Source organism: Strongylocentrotus purpuratus, unplaced genomic scaffold (assembly GCF_000002235.5).
Source record: "Strongylocentrotus purpuratus isolate Spur 01 unplaced genomic scaffold, Spur_5.0 spur5_contig_822, whole genome shotgun sequence".
Lineage (NCBI taxonomy): Eukaryota > Metazoa > Echinodermata > Echinoidea > Camarodonta > Strongylocentrotidae > Strongylocentrotus > Strongylocentrotus purpuratus.
Genome location: NW_022145527.1, coordinates 583,184 through 606,804, shown reverse-complemented (window position 1 = coordinate 606,804; position 23,621 = coordinate 583,184). Strand labels below are relative to the sequence as shown.

The window sequence follows — 23,621 nt, the reverse complement described above, 5'->3', positions numbered from 1 at the left end:
TGGTATCATGGGGGAACCAACAGGCTCCGATTAGGCATTGTTTGCTATATAGAGGGCGCAAGTAGCTATAAGTAGCACAGTGGGGCTTTAAAGCATTGGTTCAATGTATGTGAGATTATAGACAGAGGAAGGGAGAGATAAGAGGGAGAAAAATGATGGAGAGTTGAGGAAAGAAAGGAAGGGGTCAGTGAGGGAAGGGAAGGCAAACCGAGATGGGCGTAAATGGGTGGTAACCGATGGATACAGAGCTAGTACCACTATGAATATGTCTGACAAAGAAAGCGGACAAAATATACAGTTCCTCAGGTAGACAAAAGAACATCCCTTCACTGCCATTATGTGAAAATGTGTAGAACAGGTGTCACATGCATATTCACCTTTTTACATAATAGCAGTGAAGGGATGTTCCTTTGTCTACCTGAGGAACTGTATATTTTGTCCGCTTTCTTTGTCTGTCATGTTCATAGTGTACGGAGAAGGAAAAAAAAGAAGAGATCCCACTACAACTCTTAAAGGGAATCCAACCTAAAAGAAAACTACTTGTATAAGGAGGTAGAAAAAGCAGAGAAGCAGACTGGTGAAAGTTTGAACAAAATCGGACACAAAATAAGAAACATACATTTTTGAAAATTGTAATCACTATGTATGGGAACTGCAAATTGGCTGAATCGGTAATGTCACTGTGATATATGAGTGCCGGACAACTTTCCAGTTTGCTCAACAGGCAAAATGACTACAATTACAAGTTTTAAAACAAAATGTACGAGTCGACAGGGTCCCTCCTTTTTATATATTTAGAGTAGTGCCTGACGGGAAAAAGCATTTAGGAGAAAAACAGTAATTAGTGATAATTTTGTACACAACAAATGGGAGTTGTCCATGATTACGTCGCAATTCACCAACAAAATTGCTATTTGAGACCCTGATAGCTATAGTGATCTCATATTTCAAACATTCATAACTCTCATATTTTGGTACAGTTTATTTCAAACGTTTGTAGCTCTGTTTATCTTATTATTCTGCTACCATTGGTCTATAAATATATCTGCCTAATGGTCAATATTCTGGACAAAGTTTACATGTAGAATTTTCCCCAAATCCCTGTGGACTACAACCAAATGTTTTGTTTTTAAAAAGGAGAAATCTGAATGAATTTATCAGGTAACCAACTTGGGAGTTCGGGGTAAAAGAAGAATGTATAGACATCAACATGAAAAAGGCTGGGAACACAACAAATTCATTTTCAAGAAGCATTTTTTATTATATATTCTTGAATATACAAACAGCTTTTTATAACTGATTCTTGGAAGACATAGAATAAAAATATATCAGAAACTTTTAATTTTTGTAAAGATAAACATACATGCCAGTACTCTGACACAATCAACATGTATATTTTTAACATGAATACATAGCATTCATAACATATGGAGAACAATGCTACATTATAAAGCTTTTCTTTAGAACTCTTCAAAATATGAGTAAGTACAGATTTATTCCTTGAAATCCTCTCTTTTATTTAACTGTTTGTAAAGAAACATTCTCATTATGACATCGTATGAAAAGAGGAAGAGATGCAGAATTGACCTATGTGACATTTACAAAGTAGGCATATGAGAAAATCACTTGCATTACTTTTAGCACAAATTACAGAATTCCATTTTGATTAAAGATAACTCTAATTTTACTGATTGTAATTTCATATGGCATTATAAGAATGGCTCTTCATTAAAGGCTATAATGTATTATTTCTTAACTACAATATTTTACACTATTCATAATTGTTCTGCAGCCAAGATCTAAAAAAGGTAGGGAATCAAGGGCTGGCTGCGACATAATTAAAATAACTTTGCCCTTTGACCTATTGACTATTAGCTACAAGATCCTGTAACACGGCTATGGAAAAGAGAGCTGCCATCTCATTCACAAAATATCTGAAGACCATATTAATGCCACCTCTTCATATATTGATAAACATTAGATTAAGTTTTTTGACAATGTCACTATAGGTTGAGGGGGGGGGGGGGTTCTGCCCATGCCCCCCTCCCTTTTTGGATGTACCGGGGATAAAGAATGACTCTGAAGGAGAGAGTGCATTGTGATATGAATAAGGGTTAGGAACTATTATTGTTCATTGTTATATACATATATTTATATCATATTAGCATATTATTATTATTGAATTATATTTTAGAAAATTTGGGTTGCATGACAACTTCAGGTGCACGTTTAAAGCTTTAATATGACAGCAATACCCTATTTATACATGCATCTGGTTTGAATGTCAAACTTTACCAATTTAGAAACAAAAGCTATCATAGAACACTATAGCATACATACATCTCTAGTCTTCATTGCCAACCTCGTATAAATCTTTCTGGCACTTGATAAAAAAAGAAACAAAAATCTCTGGCAATGTTCAGACTGTACAGACACATAAAGGAAAATAAAAATCAACAGTTGCAATCGAAAGAGAAAACCATGATGAAAGACAATCTGGTACCCACTTTCTCCATTTTCTCCTCTCTACCCACATTTGCGTAGTTAAACCTTTGACAAAATATAATACCAAGTATATACATATATTTCAGAACATAAAAAATGCATAAAGTGGTTACAAAATCTCTATTACAATCAAGAGGTAACCATATACTGTATTTTGTGTTGTAGATTATTACCTAGAAAAGGAAGAATGAGACGAAAGAGATAAAAGATGAAGACGGAATAGTGAGATGAGGACACAGATGACGATAGGTTTGGAAGAAAAGATGGACAATAGGGGAAGAGTTTGAAGTAAACCCAGAAACTTTGGTGACATGAAATTTTTGGCATATTGGTAAACAATTAGCCATTTACCGGTATGTGAATTTCAAAGTGACCGTTTTTTGCAAAAAGAAACTTTCGCAAGTGTTTGCCAGTTGTCATTTGGTTTGCAACATGAAATATGACCCGCTAGCAAAATTTGTGAAGGTTTCATCCAAGTTTTCAAGTTTTACAAGAGTCGATGACTTTACAAGAGTCGATGACTCCTTTGTCTTGGCTGCCTTGAACCACCAGCATATTTGCATTCAATATCCCAATTACATATACATGTAACAGAATATCCTTGCTCTATACTACACAAAATAATGAGTTATAAAATTGAAAGACGACAAAAGGGAACCAATCACACAAAAAATAAAAATACATATTTTGCTCTTAATATTTTGGGGTTCATGCCAATACAGTATATTCAAAATATCAACTTCAAATATTAATTCTGTAAACAGAGAAATTGCAAAGTTATGAGTGCGTATACAAACACTCTCAATGAAGGTATCGATCTTGTGGGTGGATTTAATCAACAGCAACCCTACATGCATACATGTGAAAAGACTGGGGTTCTGTGCGCAGGGCTGACATGCCATCCATTTAATTTCTTCATACTTGTTGATACTCCTTCACCCATAGAATATCTAGTAATTTGTCTAATATTTCTTTCGGGGAGGGGGTGGGGTGTATTTTATACATACTAGCTGTACATAAATTATTAAATGAGGTGATTGGTCCCCTTTCATTTGGTCATGAAGCAGAATAATAATTCACTTCCTGGGAGGAATGTCCTCTACAATACACACACAGCACATGGTGTCACCTGACCACAGCACATGGTGTCACCTGACCACAGTACTTGGTGTCACCTGACCTCCAGTTTAGATGGGGCTTCTTCAACGTAGAGCTGCATCTACAGAAAATGGAAAGATAAAGGAATCAATGAAATCACACCCATGATAATACACTCTGCTCATCTATTGACGAAACATGTCTGCAAACTTTTAACTCAACGGTAAGGCCCAAGTATAGACTCTCATCGATTCTCTTTCACTCCCTCACGCCTTTACAAGGTTATTCCATATTTTCTGTATTCTGATACTGTAAACGCTGTTATTTTCGCGGAATTAATTTTTCGCACTGAGCGACCAAAAAACATATTCACTGATTCTTTAATTTGCGTTGCACCAAAACCAGCCTGTTCAGAACACGCATAAGAAGTCATGTTTATATTTTCGGGGGTTCTAAAATTTGCGGACACCAACTTTAGCGTGAAATACGCGAAAATTAATGTACCGTAAATATTTCCGCGCTTACAGTAGATGGGAGCCCTGCAAGTATTGAAGTAGAGTACGTAGGAAGAGGTGCCATAGTCAAGCAGCTTGAACACTTGGTAGTAGATGAGAAGGTCACCAGTTCAAGTCCCAGTGTGGCACTACTGTCCTTTACTTGTAAGACATTAATCTTCATTTGCCACTCTTCACCCAGGTGTTAAATGGGTACTGGTAGGAAGAAATTCCTTGAATGCCGTTAGCACTGAAATCGGTAGAAATTTTGGAGCGCCTCGAGCACCTTGGGTATTGGAAATGAGCACTATACAAATATCAAATATTATGATTGCTAATATTTAAAGGTGATCAGGGGGGTGTTTCACAAAGATCCTAAGTCAAACTTAACTCAAAGTTGGACTAAAACATTATGGAGAGCCATTTGTAGCCTTAAAATAAAAAATATTCGAAATCGAAAATTCAAGTATTTTAAATTTTTTATAAATTCCACATCAAGAACTTAAAATCTCCTTGATAATAGAAAATATGAATGATTTGAATCAACATTTTATGACTTTTAAAATAACTGTTACAACATATTTTCATAGATGCTAACTGCCTTCCATAATTGTTAAGTCCAACTAAGAGATAAGTTTGACTAAGAATCTTTGTGAAACACCCCCTGGTTTATATGCATACCTTCAACAGATCCGATGAGACAGCTTTGAGTGGAACAAGAGTTGAATTCTCCATCTTACAGATATGATCATCAGCCTCTATCCATGGAAACTCCTTGATAAAACAAATTAAATTGAATATAAGATAATTTTATAACAGCAGTGTCACAGTATGACATTACAGGCCTTTAGCCTAGGCCTAAAAAGAAAATGTTGTATTGCCCCTTTAGGTGCCAAAACATGGGTGGGTCGGTCTGATTTTTTTTCTCTCTTTTTTCGGGCTGATATTTATCAGTTTTGAATGCTTAAATATTTGTTTTCTCTAAAAAAAAAACGGTAAGAACAAACAAAACTTTTTAAAAAAAGCCAACTGTAGATTTCAAGATTTTGAGTCCGTCGCAAAGGGCAATACAACATCTTTTTGTTTAGGCCTGGCTTATTGTCTATTCAGAGCAGGAAGGAAGTTAACTTTGTATCATCGTTTACGACCAAATGCCTTTCTAGCTCCAAACAGAAAATATATAAAGGTCATCAAGATTATCATTCATTTGCTGCCTTTAATCCACTAATAATAATAATAATAATAATAATTCCGCTTATAAATAGCACTTAATACATCTATGATGTCTCTTAGAGCTTTACAGATATACTAAGACAAGACAAGAGACATATACTTTATACAGATACACTAAGACATGAGGTTGGCAATACAACTGTTCAGGATACATAATATGCATTCTATCAATATTAAATTTCTGTGATCAATATCATCAAAACAACAAGGAATATCATTATCAATAAAATTACTATTGATTTTTGATTTAAGTTGATTTTTACACAAGTCCCTCAGGAAGAACCATATTTACGTTCTGTTGTCTGTTGGGCCACCCTTTAAGAAAATGAAACGCAAATAAGACTCAATCAAGTCAAATAAAATTAAATCAATCAGATCAAATGGAATGAAATGAAATTAATCAGATGAATTCAATCAAATCAAATCAATTCATTCAGATCAGATCAGATTAAATCAATCAGAGCAAATAAAATCCAACTGATTGAATCAGATCAAATCAAGTCAAATTAGTCAGATCACATCAAATTAATTCAATGACATCATATCAAATAAAATCACATCAATTGAATCAGATCAAATAAAATCACTCAGATCAAATAAAATCACATCAATTGAATTAGATTAAATAAAATCAGATCACATCAAATCAAATCAATGAGATTTAATCAAATCATTTCACTTCAATCAAATCAAATCACTCAGATCAAATCAAATCACATCAGTTGAACCAGATTAAATAACATCAGATCACATCAAATCAAATCAATGAGATCTAATCAAATCATTTCATTTCAATCAAATCAAATAAAATCAAGTCAATCAGATCAGATCGGATCAGATTTAATCAATTAGAGAAAATGAAATGAAAATGATTGAATCAGATCACATGAAATCAAGTCAAATTAATCAGATCACATCAATTGAATCAGATCAAATAAAATCACTCAGATCAAATCAACTCACAACAGTTGAACCAGATTAAATATAATTACTCAGATCACATAAAATCAATGAGATCTAATCAAATTAAAGCACTTATGGTAGATCAAATCAAATCATTTCACTTTAATCAGATCAAATCAAATCAAATCAATCAGATCAGATCAGATTCCTACCTGTAGTACTTGCTTGTCGTGTGACTCCATTGTTGCAGATCCCTTTGTATAAACTAGTATGGAGAATGTGCAATCTTGAAGAAAAGAAAGGAATAAAACGTTGAAACAATATTCAGCAAAAGGTGTGTAAAGTCAATAGGGGTAGAATTTTTTCTTTTGTTACGAGCCGGCGAGTTTGGGAACATGCATGGTGTCCCTCCGTTGACGGAGTGGGGGGGCCGGGGCTCTCAGTGCATAGTGTATTTGATTGTTACAAGAAAGTTGCAATCAATTGCAAATCCCCCAAATCAAGCGCAAGTCTTGCGATTAATTGCAAACCTGCAGTAGATCGCAACTCAACTTTTTTGGAACGCCCCATTAGTAAGAGAGTGAGAGAGAGAAAGAGAGAGAGAAAGAGAGAGGGGGGGGGGGGGTGGAGAACAAAAGCTAGATCTAGTTAACTTAATTTAATTTTAAAAACTTAAATCCTAACCGAATTGTAGGAAATTTAGAAGACTAGGGGGGCGTTGCAGGAAAGTTGGGTTGCGATCGATTGCAAATGCCAGTTGCAAATTTCTTGCAACGCCCCATTCGAGTACTTCCACAAACAGACTGTCTCTCTGATCTCTCACCTTGCGGGAGTGAATGGAGCACTGCATCACATGTATTAAGCCTCAGCAAGAAAGCTCTGAGACTCTGCTCCAGTCTCTCTAGTCGGTTCTCTATACTGTTAAAAGATACAAAGATAAAAAGGAAACAATTACTACTACTAATAACAATAATAGTAGTAATAATAATAATTATTAAAATAATAATAATGATAATAACAATAATAATAATGATACAAAAAAAAATATATATATATATATATAAGTGCGAGAATTCTCAACTCTGACATGACAACGGGTGTTCCAGAATATGTAGGCGTGAAGAAAATAGTCTCGTAATAAAATTGTAAAGTACAGCTACGTCTCACGTTCCTAGACCATTTTCTTCACGCCTGTATATATATATATATATATATATATATATATATATATATATATATATATATATATATATATATATCATATCATATATATATATATATCATATATATATATATATATATATATATATATATATATATATATAAGATTTGTAAGGTGCTAATTCCACTTGAAATGGAATGCTCAAAGTGCACTGTCGCAAAAGATGAAATCATATAAAAGCATCAGCATTGCACATAAGAGAAGAGCAGGAGCAAGATAAAACAAAGCCTTTTTCAATGACAAATGACAAAAATCAATAACAAATCTGTTGATAACCAATCAGAAGCAAGGATTTCAGTAGCATATAACAAAATTGGTTTATTTGTCATTGATGACAAGTTTTGTGAAACGCCCCCCAGGAGTAAGATAAAAACATACACAAATGAAAGGCAACACTTTAAAAAAAAAACATGGTACAGCATAATGGATGGTTCTCAAATGTAGAAACACTGACATCACATTGACTTAAATCAATGCATCAACCAAAAAAAAAAAGAACAAAAAAAAAGACAGAAGCAATCTGTGAAGGTTTAAGAAAAACAGACAAAGATATGCCTGTCCCATTTTCCAATGAAAGTCAACCAATTTACAAGCAAAAATGTCAGTTACAATCAAATCAAAGCACATCCAAAAGGTATTTGATATGGTACCCTTTTTGCAGCTTCAAAGTGCTGTGTACACTGCTTCACATGTTTGGGCCACTTAAAAGATCTACATATAAAAAAAAACTCTTTGATAGGACTCAAGGAGGATATAACAGAAATGAGAAATTCATAAAGATAAATAGAAAAGAAAATACTACTCGGAAGAACAAACTGAAGATAAAAAAAAGGAAAAGATGGGGCGACATAATATGAAAAACATACCTATCAATTTTGTTCGTCGACGGTCTGGCAATTTCAAAGACAAATCTTTCTACAGGAATGTGTTTGGCATTCAGAATAACGACAGTTACACATTGGACTTCATCCTGTGAGATGAAATTGGAGAAGACAAATTAGTACCAGGGGGTGTTTCACAAAGATCTTAAGTTGAACTTATCTCTAAGTTGGACTTAACAATTATGGAAAGCCGTTAGCATCTATGAAAATACGTTGTAAAAGTTATTTTAAAAGGCATAAAATGTTGATTCAAATCTTTCATATTTTTTTAATATCAAGGAGATTTCATGTTCTTGATGTGGAATTTATAAAAAGTCAAAAATACTTGAATTTTTGCTTTTTAATATATTTATTTTAAGCCTACAAATGGCTCTCCATAAGTTTTAAGTCCAACTTAGAGTTAAGTTCGACTTAGGATCTTTGTGAAACACCCCCTGCTTCATTCTAGGACAAATCATTCATTACAGAATTGAAAGTTCAAGATTTTTTCGATCCCTATAGATATATATGTATGTATGGAAAACCTTTCACTCATAAAAATTTGAGAATACAAAGTAGTACCAGCGTTCATTCTACAACAAATCAATCATTACAGAATTGAAAGTTCAAGATTTGTCTTTCCTTCACTCATAGCATTACTTTGTATGCTGCATGCAGATTAACCTGTTAACTACTGCATTATCTCATTCCCATAGCTTTACATACAGGGACCACTTGGTTCCAGGAATCAATGGGTTAAAAATAAAGGTAAACAAAGTCTGTTTGGTTGCCGCTTATATTTCTTAAAAGGGTACTTTTCGGTTTCATTTTTGGGGTACATTTAGAGTCGTAAATTTCAACTGATTTTCCCCACGACTAAGAGCTAAGCTTGGACTTATCTTCTGTTCTAACAAATGTCACATTAGCGGTATCTGTGTGATTGTGCTTCAGCACTTTCACTGGTGACAACAGGGGGGTGTTTCACAAAACTTGTCATCAGTGACAAATGTTATAAGCTACTGAAATCCTTGCTTCTGATTGGTTATCAGCAGATTTGTCACTAGATTTTGTCATTGAAAAAAGGCTTTGTGAAACACCCCCCTGCTCCAAGCTCTACTCACATCGAATGAAATTCCTAACTTCAATCCTGAACCAGACACTATACCGAACTCTATATCTTTCAGAGAAAAAAACTCTGAGCAATGGTCACAGGAATCAATTCATAGTCTGGAGACACTGCTCTACATTCAAAATATAACGTGGGATTTGACACCCACTGCGCATAAGGGGTTAAAAAGATGTTGTATTGCCCTTTGCGACTGACCCCAAAATCTTGAAATCTACATTTGTCTTATTATCATTTTTTTACCGTTTATTTAGAGAAAAAAATATTAAAGCATTCAAAACTGAGAAATATCTGCCAAGAGGGGAAGAAAAAAAAAAGGAAAAAAAAAAGGAAAAAAAAAGAAGAAGATTTCTGATCAACCTACCCATGTTATGGCATCTAAAGGGCAATACAACAACTTTTTTTATAGGCCTAATGCTATTGACCTACCTTGATGACATGTGGTTTGATACCCATGACGGCGTCTGTAATGTACTGGTTCAGCTCTGGATGCCGAGATATCTGGAAAATAGTGCATAAGTAGAGCAGACGTTTATGAGAAGAATACTTCCGATACCACTGACTGACGGTGCATCAAATGAGGATATGATTGTACAGGCATGTGTGAATAGATACCTTCTAAACATCATAAAGAAACAAAAATTAGCCAACCGCGTGTACCAACACCAACAGAACAGAAAATCCCTCATTTCCCAAGGTTCCCCAACCATGTCAAGGATCAACAACTATTTGCTGCCAAAGATCAGTTTGTCTAATGATGCCTCCCAGAGGGGAGGGAATGTGAAACATTGCAAGCTAAAACAAAAAATGTCCAGGGGGGTGTTTCATAAAGCTGTTCGTAAGTTACGCATGACTTTACGAACGACTTAAATTTGGAAAGCCAAATGGGATGCTCAATCCTTTTTAATTGCATCAACTAAAGTTCAACTGTGCAGATGTAGATTAACATTCTTATTATAACAAACCTTTTTTAATGCAAAGTGTATTTCTTGCCTTCATTTAATTGAGTTTACTGGAAATATAGTCACTTTGTTAAAACATCTGGAAAAACTTAAGGCATCCTATCTGGCACTTCATATTCTAGTCGTTCGTAAACTCATGCATAACTTACGAACAGCTTTATTAAACACCCCCCTGTTGACTTATATAAGTCCAGCTGACTTATAAAGTAGACATTTGATGTCATCGTTGAAAGCTTGATAGCAAAATACTCTACAGGAAAGCAGAAAAATGATAGAAGTAGACTGGTGAAAGTTTGAATGAGATCAGACAAAATATGAAAAAGTTATGAATATTGGAAATGGAAAGTTTGAATCACTGCAGGTATGGGCTCTGCAAATTGGCTGAATAGGTAATTTCTTTGTGATGTAATGGCAGACATTACTTTCCCATTTGTTCCAACATGACTAAGGAGGGTCTACTCTCTTCAGAGGACCTATTATAATAATATGCTATCCGTAATATATTTAGAGTAGTGCTCCAAGGGAGAAGGCACTTGGGAGAAAATCATAAATTAATAGTGTTTTTGTATGTGACAAACTCAAAGAGTTATCCCGACTATGTCTCAATCCAATGATTAAACTGCCAAATGAGATTCGCGTAGACTTAGTGATCTCAAAGCGGGTATTTTAAATTTCTTATTATTGGTCCGATTTTGCCAATCTGTTTCTCTTATTTTCTGTTTTTATACAATTGAACTTATCACAAGGGTTGGATTTCCCTTCAATTATGAGATTCAAGATTCAAGATTCAAGATTTATTCATTCCATTCAATAAAAAACATATATGTATAAAAAAGATAACACAAGTGTAAAAAAAAGAAAAATACAAGTCATACAAATATCAGAAGGTCACTGATCAGTACATTTAAAGGTAAAGGAAAAAGGTAAATGAGGAAAATGCATATCAGACTGAAGGGCTTAATAAGAGAAGGTATATAGACAGGAGGATATCGTTTGGGAAAAATCAAGGTAAAGCAGGAGAAATGAAGGCATGAAGCCCAGAAAAAATAATTGCCAGAGAAAACGTCAGATTACTGGCAAAAGCCACCCCTCCCTTTTTCAATTTAATTAGAATTAATTCTGTTCACATATTTTTTTCTTCTTCAATTTATACTAACAAATCAACCTTTTATTTCCTGCAAGTGATAATGACACTGCTGGTATGCTTCAAGTGCTCATTGGCACAAATGATAGGTAGCCACTATCTGAATAATGGCCAAATATCTCTTTACATGATATCTTATTTCTAGTCCTTTTTTGATAACATCAAAAATATTTGGTAAACTGAATAATAAAGTTTTATTCAGAGTGTTTAAAAAAACCTTGAAGCCTTTTGAAAAAAAAAAAAAAAATCTCAACAACATATATGTGGCACAGGCACAGGGATACTGTAAAACAGCCACACAAAGAATTAAAGGCCGTCTGTACTAGTTTGGCTAGGAGGGATAAGACCACCCATGAAGGTCACTGACAGGTGGCTATCTCATCAACTCAGCTCTCAATTAACATAAGAAAAAGAGGATCATGGGGGACCAATGGTCATCTATTAGGCATTGTTTTCTGTATAGAGGGAGCAGGTATAGCTACAAGTAGTACAGTGGGCCTTTAACAATCAACAATATTTATTTGTTTACAATCAAGTGAATGATACCTGAACAGGGACATTGTACTTCTGTTTCCTCTCAAAGATCCCAAGGGGATAGAGCTCTCTGATGTACAGGATCTGATGAACTGCTACTTCCAGAAATTCACACAAGATGTCGGCTGAAACTACATTCCCAAAAAAGAACAAGATAAAAATATGGTAGTGTCCTTTACAGGTTAACATGGTAGCAATGAGATTTATTGTAACACCTGTATGGGCATTTCCTGAATAGGAGTCTAGGACTGTTGTCAATTCTTTCATGGACAAGAACTTCAAGTTCCAGTTTATTTCAAGACTGGTTCTCTAGTCTTAGTTCTCGTCCAGGGAAAAATCAACAATAATTACTAGTCTTAGTTCTCTTCCAGGGAAAAATCAACAAAAATTACAGATCACAATCACATCAACATGTTTTTAACTTGTTCATTTAATAACAACCTGAACTGAAAGTGAAACTTTTCAATTTAAAATGTCAATTAGCTTTACTTTAGGGGCACGGGTCCGAGAATAATAATCGGATCACTCGATAAATAAGTACGGACGCCGCTTTGTATTGGATAACTGTTTTATTCAATCTGCAATCAAAGAGAAAATGCAGATAGAAATCCGGTGTTAACATTCAGATATTTAGTATTCAGAAGAATACTTATTCGTGGAGTTACACACAAGATATTTCATTGAATGGTTCACTGTATTTCTTGCCAAAAATCCAACCAAAAAGTAACTCTACGATGTTCAGAGCACAAGCATGTGCACATACATGTATTGCCTTAATCCAATAACTTGTCACATACACCTGCCAAAGTGACTTTCACAACTGACCTAAATAAATATGTGCAGAAGCAAATTTGACTTCTTTTGCATTCAATCTACCTTGCTAAATAACTGTTGCTGTTTTTCAACTCGGCCAAAATGAGAATTTATCAAACTTGTAAATCTCCTTTCTTTTGATACAACTAAAGAAATGACAAAATTATTCTTTAGAAAAGCATACAACTTAAGCGCACTTATTAAGTGTTTTCTTTTATGAACATATACAAATATCATGGCATTCTTTAATAGGCCAAGACTAAACCTTTTAATTCATACACTTGCATATTATATACGTAGGTCTAGACCTTCATATTTACTTTCTCCAAATAGACCTCTAAACCAATTTCTTTGTTCATATGAGCAACCAAAGTTCAATATGCATGCAGTATGTTTACAAACCAAATATCAGGTCCTCAAGACACTTCATTATGTGAATGACCCTAATACTATAGCAGTGACCTACTTTTTGCAAGCCAGATTTCATGAATGGTGAAATTAATTCTTAATCTCAGTCTTACTCTTAAAACCAATCTTGGTTTCCTTCTTTTTAAAGTAGACTCTAAATAGATCTAGATCTAAGCTAGGGTCTATATAAATTCAAATATCACACTCCATTTACACTCACTACTATATATATATATCTGTGCAATACTTTGTGTCTCTGCGTTAAATTACAATGTCCACTGAATTTACAGCTTTTTCAAAACTCTTCTTCGGAGTATTTAGGAGGAAATTAATCCAAGATCCAAGAAATGACACCTTACACGGAGCCCGCACGGCGCGCCCGGACCAGAGGAGGCCTGGCGCGATAGAGGGTCTGCTGCGTGGCGGAGCTCGGTGCAACCGTCGAATCTCGACATGCCTCTTCTTGCACTAAAAATTGTCTTACAGACTTTAAATTTACATACCATGTGACAGATTAAGATCTTGGCACCCCCTCGACTCCATTTTTCTATTCTGTAAAACCTGGCACCTAACGTGAGCAGGGAGTTTAGAAGTTTATTGATGCTAACTTTCCTGTTTTCATGCGATTTTCGTATAATATATGGTATCCGACGCGACAAAAGAAAAAAAGAAAAAAAAAGAGCAAGAGAGAGAACGAAAGGAAAGAAACAACTATAGAATGAGGTGAGAAAGAAAGAGAAAAAGAGGGTACCAACATAGAAGAGGAAGACATAAAAAGAGGAAAAATAGTAATAGGAAGAAAAAAAAGTTATTATTATCATCATATCAATATTATTATCATTGTTATTATTATTTCTCATATTATTATTATTACCAGGGCATGTGAGGAATATTATTATTATCATCATATCAATATTAATATCATCGTTATTATTATTTCTGGTATTATTATTATTACTATTAGCAGTACTTGTAGTAGTAGTAGTAGGCCTAGTAGTCAGGCGTGTACGCAGTGAAGGGGGAGGGTGGAGGTTTGGGGTTTAACCCCCCCCCCCTTTTTTTATGTATGTATTTTGGAAGAAAACCCCCCTCAAGCCTCGAATTCTATACACATTATTTGGGGTCATTCAGGTCATTTTCACAATTTTCGGATGTTTGCAAAAAACGGTATTTTTGTTAAAAGTGGGACCCATATTTAGGGATTTTGTGTGAAAAGTTACCCAAATAGAGCTGCACACCCCTGTATCTCCTAATATGTGAGTACCCCCCCCCCCCGTCGGAAGGGGGGGGGGGGGGGATTAGCCCCAATGCCCAATATAGCTGTGTCACATGGTATTCATGTAGTATACCGTAGTATACCGTATAAGCAGGCCCGCAGCCACGGGGGGAGGGGCACGGGGGGCACGGTTGTGACTTTTTTAGACCCCTCCCCAGGACGTCGATCAATTACATGTATGTACCCCCCCCCCCAACATCAAACTGAATTAATCTCACCATTAATCCACGATTTGTCACTTATGTGGGAACGGATAATCTTGGGTGGGCGATGTAGATCGGATTGAATCTCCTTCAGGAACATATTAAACTTAAAGAAGGTTTTCAAAGTATGCAAATATGTTCATCAAATTTCTATTCACAGAGATTCTTAAAGTTTCGATTTCGGAAATGAAATGGGCTACAATTTTAACTGAAACTGTTCAAGACTGGAAGAAGCTTGACACTATTCCTTTAAAGATACTATGTCCCTTTTGCAGCCAACATCAAATTCTGAAGAACTTTGCAAATGCCAAAGCTCTATTCTAAACAATGAAGTACGTGCTTCTGAATAAAAATTACTTTATGTTTGGTTTACCAGATGGTACGCATTCTAACTTTAATTGTGTCATTTTATATGCAAAACACTATATATTCTCTGCGAAATACAAAAGGAAATGGCTATCTTTTATGAAGTTGCGATATGGGCGGGCTCTTTCTATATAAATGGAGACAGGTGCAACTGATCAGGGAGGTGAAAGAAATGAGTCGAAACTCTTGTAACAATGGGATGTGTAACATTCAACTTAGCTTTGAAGTTGCATGCTCCGAGCCGCGCTTCCACTGCGGGGAATTTTGGAGGCCAGGCACCAGTTTCACATTTACATGTATTACAAAATATTAAATTACCGGCAAAATTTCAGTGTAAATTATAAAATTTATATGGAGATTGTATTGGGAATAGTGCATCAAACAATTTTCAAATTTAGGACTCCGTCCTTCCTATATTATTTGTGTGCCAGAGTTGGTAAAAGAAAAATTAGATCCTGACAAAAACTCAATATTTTAGGATAATGCGCTAATTTGTGCATGTTTTAATGTCCCGTTATGTAATCCATGATTTACAATCTTCGATAAGTTTAAAGTGGCATGTTCCCCGTATTCTAGAGGGCGTTCAAAATACGTACCCGCTGGCGGACGGTGCTAGCTGCCTATTGACACCAACAGAATACGGCTCTTACGCAGATGGCATGTTCCGAATGCCCGCACAATGCCGATTATCGCATAAATGTGCCGAAGTAATACCAATCGCAGTTCGGTTCTAAGATTCGGCTGCTGTTTCCGCCCACTTTCGTGACGTCAGGATCGGCAGCGATCAGCTGGCTTGACGAAGGCAGGCCAGGCCGCGCGTACTTTGATTGACAGCTGTATGCAAATTAGAAGTCGATATTCGGAACCAGATGGCGATGACTAGAGCAGCGATAACTACAATGGCGGGAACGTGCCCCTCACTATGAACATTATGAGTGACAAAGAAAGCGGACAAAATATACAGTTCCTCAGGTAGACAAAGGAACATCCCTTCACTGCTATTATGTAAAAATGTGTAGAACAGGTGTCACATGCATATTCACCTTTTTACATAATAGCAGTGAAGGGATGTTCCTTTGTCTACCTGAGGAAATGTATATTTTGTCCGCTTTCTTTGTTCGTCATGTTCGTAGTGCCTTTAAGTTTGCTAGTGCGTGTTTTCGCTTGTTTTTTTTTCAGTTGGAAAAACGGATGAAATTACACAAGTTTGTGTTCGTTTGTTCAACTCTTTACAATTCAACAATGGATGAGAAATCATTGAAAGGGACAGCGAACAGTAATTTTGCGGCGATACCATTTTTCTGATGTAGGTGTTAATGTGATCGTTTATGAGAGTTAGTTTATCTGACAAAAAGGAGTATTCTGACTTACGTCATGGGCTGAAATAGCGCCATCTACGCTTTCCTAATTCCGACATAGCAGTAGCAACGAATTGGATGTTCGCACCGAAATCTTGTCCTAAATTACACCTGTTATTGATACGAAGCCAACCCGTTTGCAACAATAAGGAGGCAAGAAGGTTCGTTAATTCGATATATTAATGTATAACGAGTATAAATAGTATAAATAATGAGAAATGATGATATGAATGTAATCTAATATGCTTAAGTGATAATGAATGGTGTGTGTAGTATTAGTGTATGCACGGACACGTATGATACCGTATACGGCTGTAGTGGACGTTATATATATGCAAATTAGATGCACGTAAAACAGGTATACGATATATACGATATAGAGTGTAAGCTAGGGTGCTACGTAAGGCAATGTTAATTGTATGCACGTAAATAGGTATACGATATTAACGATACGAATGACGTGTCCGCTATAAGAAGGACGCAGTCATTGATGTGCGTTATGCTAATAAGTCTTTGTGATTCAAACTATCTACCACGAATATTGGTCACGTGACTTGAGTGAAGGTATTGTTTATAGATAATTGCATATACACAAATGATAAGAGACAAAGAGAAGAAATTCATTTGTTATTAATCACTGCATTTAATAGGCGAACTGATGATATTATTTATACACATGTATTCGAAAATGCCTGTATGAACAATTACTTATAATCTGTTCTTTTTCTTTATCATGTTTTGTTCATACAGTTTTCACGGAGCAAGTGTGATGGAATTAGTTGACATAGAATAAATTAGCAAGTCAACCCTACTACGACTTTTCATTGACTGTTTCTTCAGTGAAAACTTCACTTCACTACGACTTGCAACCTGCGATGACGTCGTGATTCAGATTACGTGATTAGGTACAAGATGTCGGAAGTGGACATGATGGGGGACAAGGAGAAGGAAAACCCTGTTGCTGAAGCTGTGGACACAAGGTCAAAGCGAGAAGTCAAACTCACTGAGAAAGGTCTGCAGTATCAAGCTGAAACAAAAGGGAAGGAATTTAAGAGATCCATTAGTGCTTGGCGTAGAGCGTCGAATAAGTTAAGAGCTACCTTGAGCGACATCAGTGATGTCAAAGTTATTCGACAAGGTAGGGACGCTCTGCAGCAGGTGATGGACAACGCCATATCCGCTCAAGAAGACCTTCAGATTCTATTGGAGTTGGCAGGAATCGACGATGACAGCCATGAAAGGCTCGACAACATCGAACAAGAACACTCAGAGCTGATGAAAGGAGTACAAGAACACCTCCTCGAACAAGAATCGTCAAGAAAATCTAAAGTTTCATCGAAAAGACTATCATCCTGTCAAAAATGGGTGAATGAATGCTCGTTTGAAAGCCAGGATGATGTGCCGACTAAAGATGTGCCGACCAAAGATGTGCCAACTGAAGATGTTCCGACTACAGAATTGCCGACTAAAGAACCCTTGTTAAATTTGCTGACTCAGCTACAGATTAGTCGCTTGCCACTGCCAGAACCAGATATCTTTTCTGGGGATCCACTGCAATACCCTAGTTGGAAACAGGCCTACGACATCTTAATGGAACATCAAGGTATTCCTGCAAGGGATCGATTCTTCTACTTAAAGAAGTATCTACGTGGCCCACCTCTCGAACTCGTGCAAGGATTTTCTCTGATACACAATGATATGGCATACAATCGAGCTACGAGTGAACTAGAACAGAGATATGGTGATCCATTCATCATTTCGAATGCATTTCGTGACCGACTGGATAACTGGCCAAAGATACCTACAAAGGATTCCAGAGGATTGCGTAGATTCTCTGATTACCTACGACAATGCCAAACAGCAATAGAAAAGATCGGCAACCTCCGACAGTTAGATGACGAACGTGAGAATAGGAAACTCCTATCCAAACTTCCCGATTGGCTTGTTACTAAATGGAGCCGACGAGTCTATGAGCATAGGAGGTCACATGGTACATTTCCTTCATTCGGTACCTTCTCATCATTCATTGAGGAAGAGAGTAACATTGCATGTGACCCAATCACGTCCATTGGTAGCCTGAAGGAGGACAAACCGAAACAGGACAGAGGAAAATCCATGAGAGCGTTAACTATGAGAACCAGCTCCATCCAAGATGAGACAAAGAGGCCAGAACGGAAATCATTCTGTATATTCTGTAGAAATCATCATCACCTTGAGGATTGTCAAGCCTTTGTCAATCAGCCTATGTCCGAGAGGAAGAAGTTCATAAGAGAAAAGGGCTTGTGTTACGGGTGTCTCAAGAGAGGTCATCTGACCAAAAAATGTCGAGTGAGAAGCACATGCAGAGAGTGCAACAAGCGTCATCCTACGCCACTACACTTTGACAGAAGACCTTCAGAAGAAAGGGAAAGGACATCGAACCAGGAAGAAATACAATCTTCAAATTCACATACACTTGTTAATTCTAACGCCACAAGTTATGTGAAAAGCGCGGCAATCGTGCCAGTCTGGCTGTCTCATGAGAATATGAAGGAAGAGAGGCTCGTATACGCACTATTAGATACTCAATCGGATACCACCTTCATATTGAATTCTACAAAGGATGCCTTAGGACTTCATGGACTGAGGGTCAACCTTCTTCTGTCTACAATGTCGACCAAGAACGAAAGGATTCCAAGTGAGAAGATTAAAGGACTCACAGCTCGAGCCTTTAACAGTGAAAAGGTGATACACCTTCCAGCTGCATACACTAGAGACATAATGCCAGCCAACAGAGAACACATCCCCACTCCTGAAGTAGCTCGCTCTTTCCCACATTTGGTTCCAATTGCTGACCAACTTCTGCCTCTGAAGCACTGTGAAATAGGATTGTTGATCGGCTATGATTGTGGAAGAGCTCTGACTCCTCGAGATGTGATTCCCTCCCAAGACGATGACGGTCCATTTGGAATGAAAACTGACTTGGGATGGAGCATAGTGGGTGTTACAAGTCAAGATGAACAGCACTACAACCCCGATGATCACGTTGGCCACAGTCATCGCTTGACAGCACGTGAAATACCCGCTGAACTAGCTGAAAGAGACATGTCCATCAAGAAGAGAGTAACGTTCACTCACAACGTTACAATCAAAGAAGAGATCAGCCCTTCGTCTGTGCTGAAGCTGATGGAAAGAGATTTCTCAGAGAGCAGAAGTGAGGTACCATTTTCGCAACATGATACAAGATTTATGAGAATCATGTCGGAGAATGTCCATATCACAGATGATGGTCATTACGAGACTCCTCTTCCCTTTAAAGAAGATGTCGTCAACCTTCCCAACAACAGATTCATGGCGGAAAGGAGATTGAGTCATCTAAAGAGAAAGTTTCAAAGAGACTCTGAGTATCATCAGAAATACTCGGAAAAGATGGATGCTCTCTTGGAGAAAGGATATGCTGAAAGTGTACCAGAATATGACAAGCAGAACGGCCAAGCATGGTACATTCCCCATCATGGGGTAGTACAACCCAACAAGTTACGAGTTGTGTTTGATTGCAGTGCAGAATTTGGAAAGGAATCTCTCAACAAGCAGCTTCTTTCTGGACCAGATCTGACTAACACACTAGTGGGAGTACTTTGCAGGTTCAGACTGGAACCAATCGCATTTTGTTGCGATATACGTGAGATGTTCTACCAATTCAAGGTGAAGGAAGATCATAGGAAATACCTACGGTATTTGTGGTGGAAGGATGGAGACTTTCTGCAACAGCCCCATGAGCTAAGAATGACTGTCCATTTGTTTGGGGCGACGTCGTCTCCAGGATGCTCAAACTTTTGTTTGAAACAGATTGCCAGCGACCATGCTATTGAATTTGGAGAGGATGTAAAGAACTTTGTACATCATAACTTCTACGTGGACGATGGGCTAATATCTGTTCCTACCAAAGAAGAGGCCAAGAATCTGATCTCGAGAACCAGAGAGATGTGCAAGAAAGGAGGCCTCCACTTGCACAAATTCATCTCAAACACCCAAGAAGTGCTGGAAACAGTTCCGGAAGAGGATAGAGCAAAGGGCACTACCAAGACTAATCTCTTACAGGATAAGCTTCCTTTGCAGAAGGCACTTGGGGTGCAATGGTGTGTGGAATCTGACACGTTCCAATTCAGAGTCACACTCGATGACAGACCTCTAACCAGGCGCGGAATACTGTCAACCGTGATGTCGATCTATGACCCTATGGGATTACTAGCCCCGATTGTCTTACCTGGTAAGCAGATTCTGCAAGAGCTGTGTAAGATGTCTGCTGATTGGGACGACCCCCTGCCAGATCATCTCAGAGAAAGATGGGAGAAATGGACAACTGATCTGCATAATCTTGACTCCCTATCAATACAGAGATGCTACAAACCTGCAGACTTCGGTGAGGTTACGACCATGCAGATGCACCACTTCTCCGATGCTAGTTCCGAGGGATACGGCCAATGCTCATACATGAGAATTAAGAATGGAGAGGGAAGAGTCCACTGTATCCTGGTGATGGCAAAGTCCAGGATTGCCCCGCTCAAGGCAGTAACAATACCCCGTTTGGAACTATCAGCTGCCGTTGTTTCCATTAGGTTGAGCACATTTCTTCAGCGAGAGTTAGCCTTGGAGGACATTGAGCATATCTACTGGACAGACAGCAATGTGGTACTTGGATACATAAACAATGAATCGAAGCGGTTCCATGTGTTCGTAGCAAATAGGATCTGTGAGATCAGACAACACTCAGAATCATCGCAGTGGAAGCACGTTCGAACACAGGACAATCCAGCAGATGGAGCTTCCAGAGGGTTTACCGTTGACCAACTCATCACTTCGAACTGGTTCACTGGCCCAGATTTTCTATGGGAAGAGACGGTTCCTCGCGCTGATGATCAGGAGGAATTCGAGGTTTCACCAGGTGACCCCGAGGTGAAGAAGTCTATGGTGAACGCGACTGTAATGGGTGACTCCAAGTTTGATCTGAGTCGCCTAGACCGATTCCCGACATGGTATAGAGCAAAGAGGGCGTTGGCTTATTGTCTGCTGTTCATCACAAGACTGAAACAACGTTGTCAAAGAAAACGTACAAGACAGGCAAATGATGACTCAACTTCCCAAGGCAAAGTCTCGGTGCAGAATCTACAACAGGCAGAAACTGAGATACTGAGACACGTCCAGAGTGAAGCCTTTGGGGAAGAAATAGAAATCCTGAAGTCAATCCAGAGGAAACAGGATCTGAATGACAGGCAGAGAAGACGTCAAATAAAGAAAGAAAGTCGTCTCCATGGACTTGACACTTTCCGGGATAAAAAGGGAATTCTAAGAGTTGGAGGAAGAATTCGAAGGGGAGACGACTCATATGACAGAAAGCATCCCCTGATTCTCCCACAAAGAAGCCACGTAACGGACCTTGTGATACGTCACTGTCATGAGTTGACTGCTCATCAAGGAAGAGGCATGACATTGAACCAGATAAGAGAGAATGGATTTTGGGTTCTTGGAAGCAGTAATCGAGTGGCCAATTTCATACGAAAATGTGTCATATGCAATAGGCTACGTAGTCCCGCACAATTACAGAAGATGTCTGATCTACCGTCTGACCGTGTGTTACCTGCAGCACCTTTCACTTACTGTGGCATCGACTGCTTTGGCCCATGGGTGATAAAGGAAGGTAGAAAGGAGATGAAGCGATATGGACTCCTCTTCACATGCATGCCTTCGAGAGCCGTGCATATTGAGACACTCAATAGTCTGACTACAGACTCATTCATTCAGGGATATCGTCGCTTTGCTGCTCTGAGGGGTCCAATACGTCAACTGAGATGCGACAGGGGAACGAACTTCGTTGGCGCAGAAGCAGAGTTAAGGAAAGCGTGGTCAGAAATGAATCACGAACATGTCAAAGGCACTCTAATGAAAGAAGGATGTGACTACGTACAGTTCACTTTCAACGTCCCCGCGGCAAGCCATATGGGTGGAGTATGGGAGCGCCAAATAAGATCTGCCAGGAGAGTGCTTGAAACTTTGCTGTATCAATCGAGTAGACAACTCAATGATGAATCACTGAGAACACTGATGTATGAAGCGGCTGCAATTGTCAATAGCAGGCCGCTGACTGTGACTGACCTGAACGACCCAACATATTTGGCTCCTCTTACGCCAAATCATCTCATAACCATGAAGTCGAAAGTCTTACTTCCTCCACCAGGCAATTTTCAGGACGCTGATTTGTACTCCAGAAAGCGTTGGAGGAGGGTACAACATCTGATCAACGAGTTCTGGGATCGTTGGAGAAAGGAGTTTCTCCAGAACTTACAGACACGCCAGAAATGGACTCGGCCCCGACGGGATGCTAAGATTGGGGATATCGTCATCATGAAAGACGAGAACTTGCCACGAAATCAATGGTCCCTAGCAAGGATAAGCGAGGTCTTTCCTTCTACCGATGGACTCATTCGTAAAGTGAAGCTCGTAAAGGGTGACTCCGAACTTGACGACAGCGGTAAGCGTAAAGGACCTGTGAAAGAACTAGAGCGTCCGATACACAAACTGGTTTTGCTGCTTCCGCGTGAAGACCAGGACGGATTCCCGACCAAGGAGCCTTGAATACTGTAAGGTAATTAATATCCCTCACAAATAGGTTTTGATAGATTTAAGTAAATATAAAAGTCTGAACATAAGACTATCCAAAATTCGAATTACCCGCAAAATCTGAAAGTCTAGAATAAGACTAGTCAAATAATCTAATTGAAGTTTTAGAACCAAGAATATCTGTAATTGGTCTGTAACAAAGACTATGCTGGAACTGTAACTACAGACGCACATCAGCTGAAATGAAGTCTAATTGAACTGAGTAAACTCTTGAACTAATTGATCTGATTGAACAACAACAAGAACTCTTTTTGTGGATTGACGACATTTCCGAATGAGCTGTAATGACCTTTATTGCTGTTTGTTTTTTGTTCTCTGTTTGAAAAAATGTAATCTTATCAAATTGGAAGATCGAGCATATGACAACTATATTTGTAGAAAACGGAAATTAAGTTGATATACCTCATTTTATCGCATTAATTACCTTGCAAAAAATTACAATGTGATTGCACTTATAAG

General features: G+C 37.8%; 2 protein-coding genes across 2 annotated transcripts; one reads left to right on the top strand and one right to left on the bottom strand.

Annotated features, from left to right (window-relative positions):
* Window positions 1-1,236: 1,236 nt before the first annotated feature.
* Window positions 1,237-13,947, bottom strand: LOC593816 (mitotic spindle assembly checkpoint protein MAD2B). Its single transcript, XM_030981801.1, has 8 exons — window positions 13,806-13,947; window positions 12,094-12,212; window positions 9,871-9,942; window positions 8,322-8,425; window positions 7,057-7,151; window positions 6,446-6,519; window positions 4,779-4,871; window positions 1,237-3,724 (listed from the first exon to the last, which is right to left on the bottom strand). Exons 1-8 carry the CDS (start codon window positions 13,843-13,845, stop codon window positions 3,677-3,679), a joined length of 645 nt encoding a protein of 214 aa, XP_030837661.1. The 5' UTR covers window positions 13,846-13,947; the 3' UTR covers window positions 1,237-3,676.
* Window positions 13,948-16,462: 2,515 nt separating this feature from the next.
* Window positions 16,463-23,117, top strand: LOC115922567. Its single transcript, XM_030981597.1, has 2 exons — window positions 16,463-16,666; window positions 17,256-23,117. Exon 2 carries the CDS (start codon window positions 17,418-17,420, stop codon window positions 23,115-23,117), a length of 5,700 nt encoding a protein of 1,899 aa, XP_030837457.1. The 5' UTR covers window positions 16,463-16,666; window positions 17,256-17,417.
* Window positions 23,118-23,621: the final 504 nt, after the last annotated feature.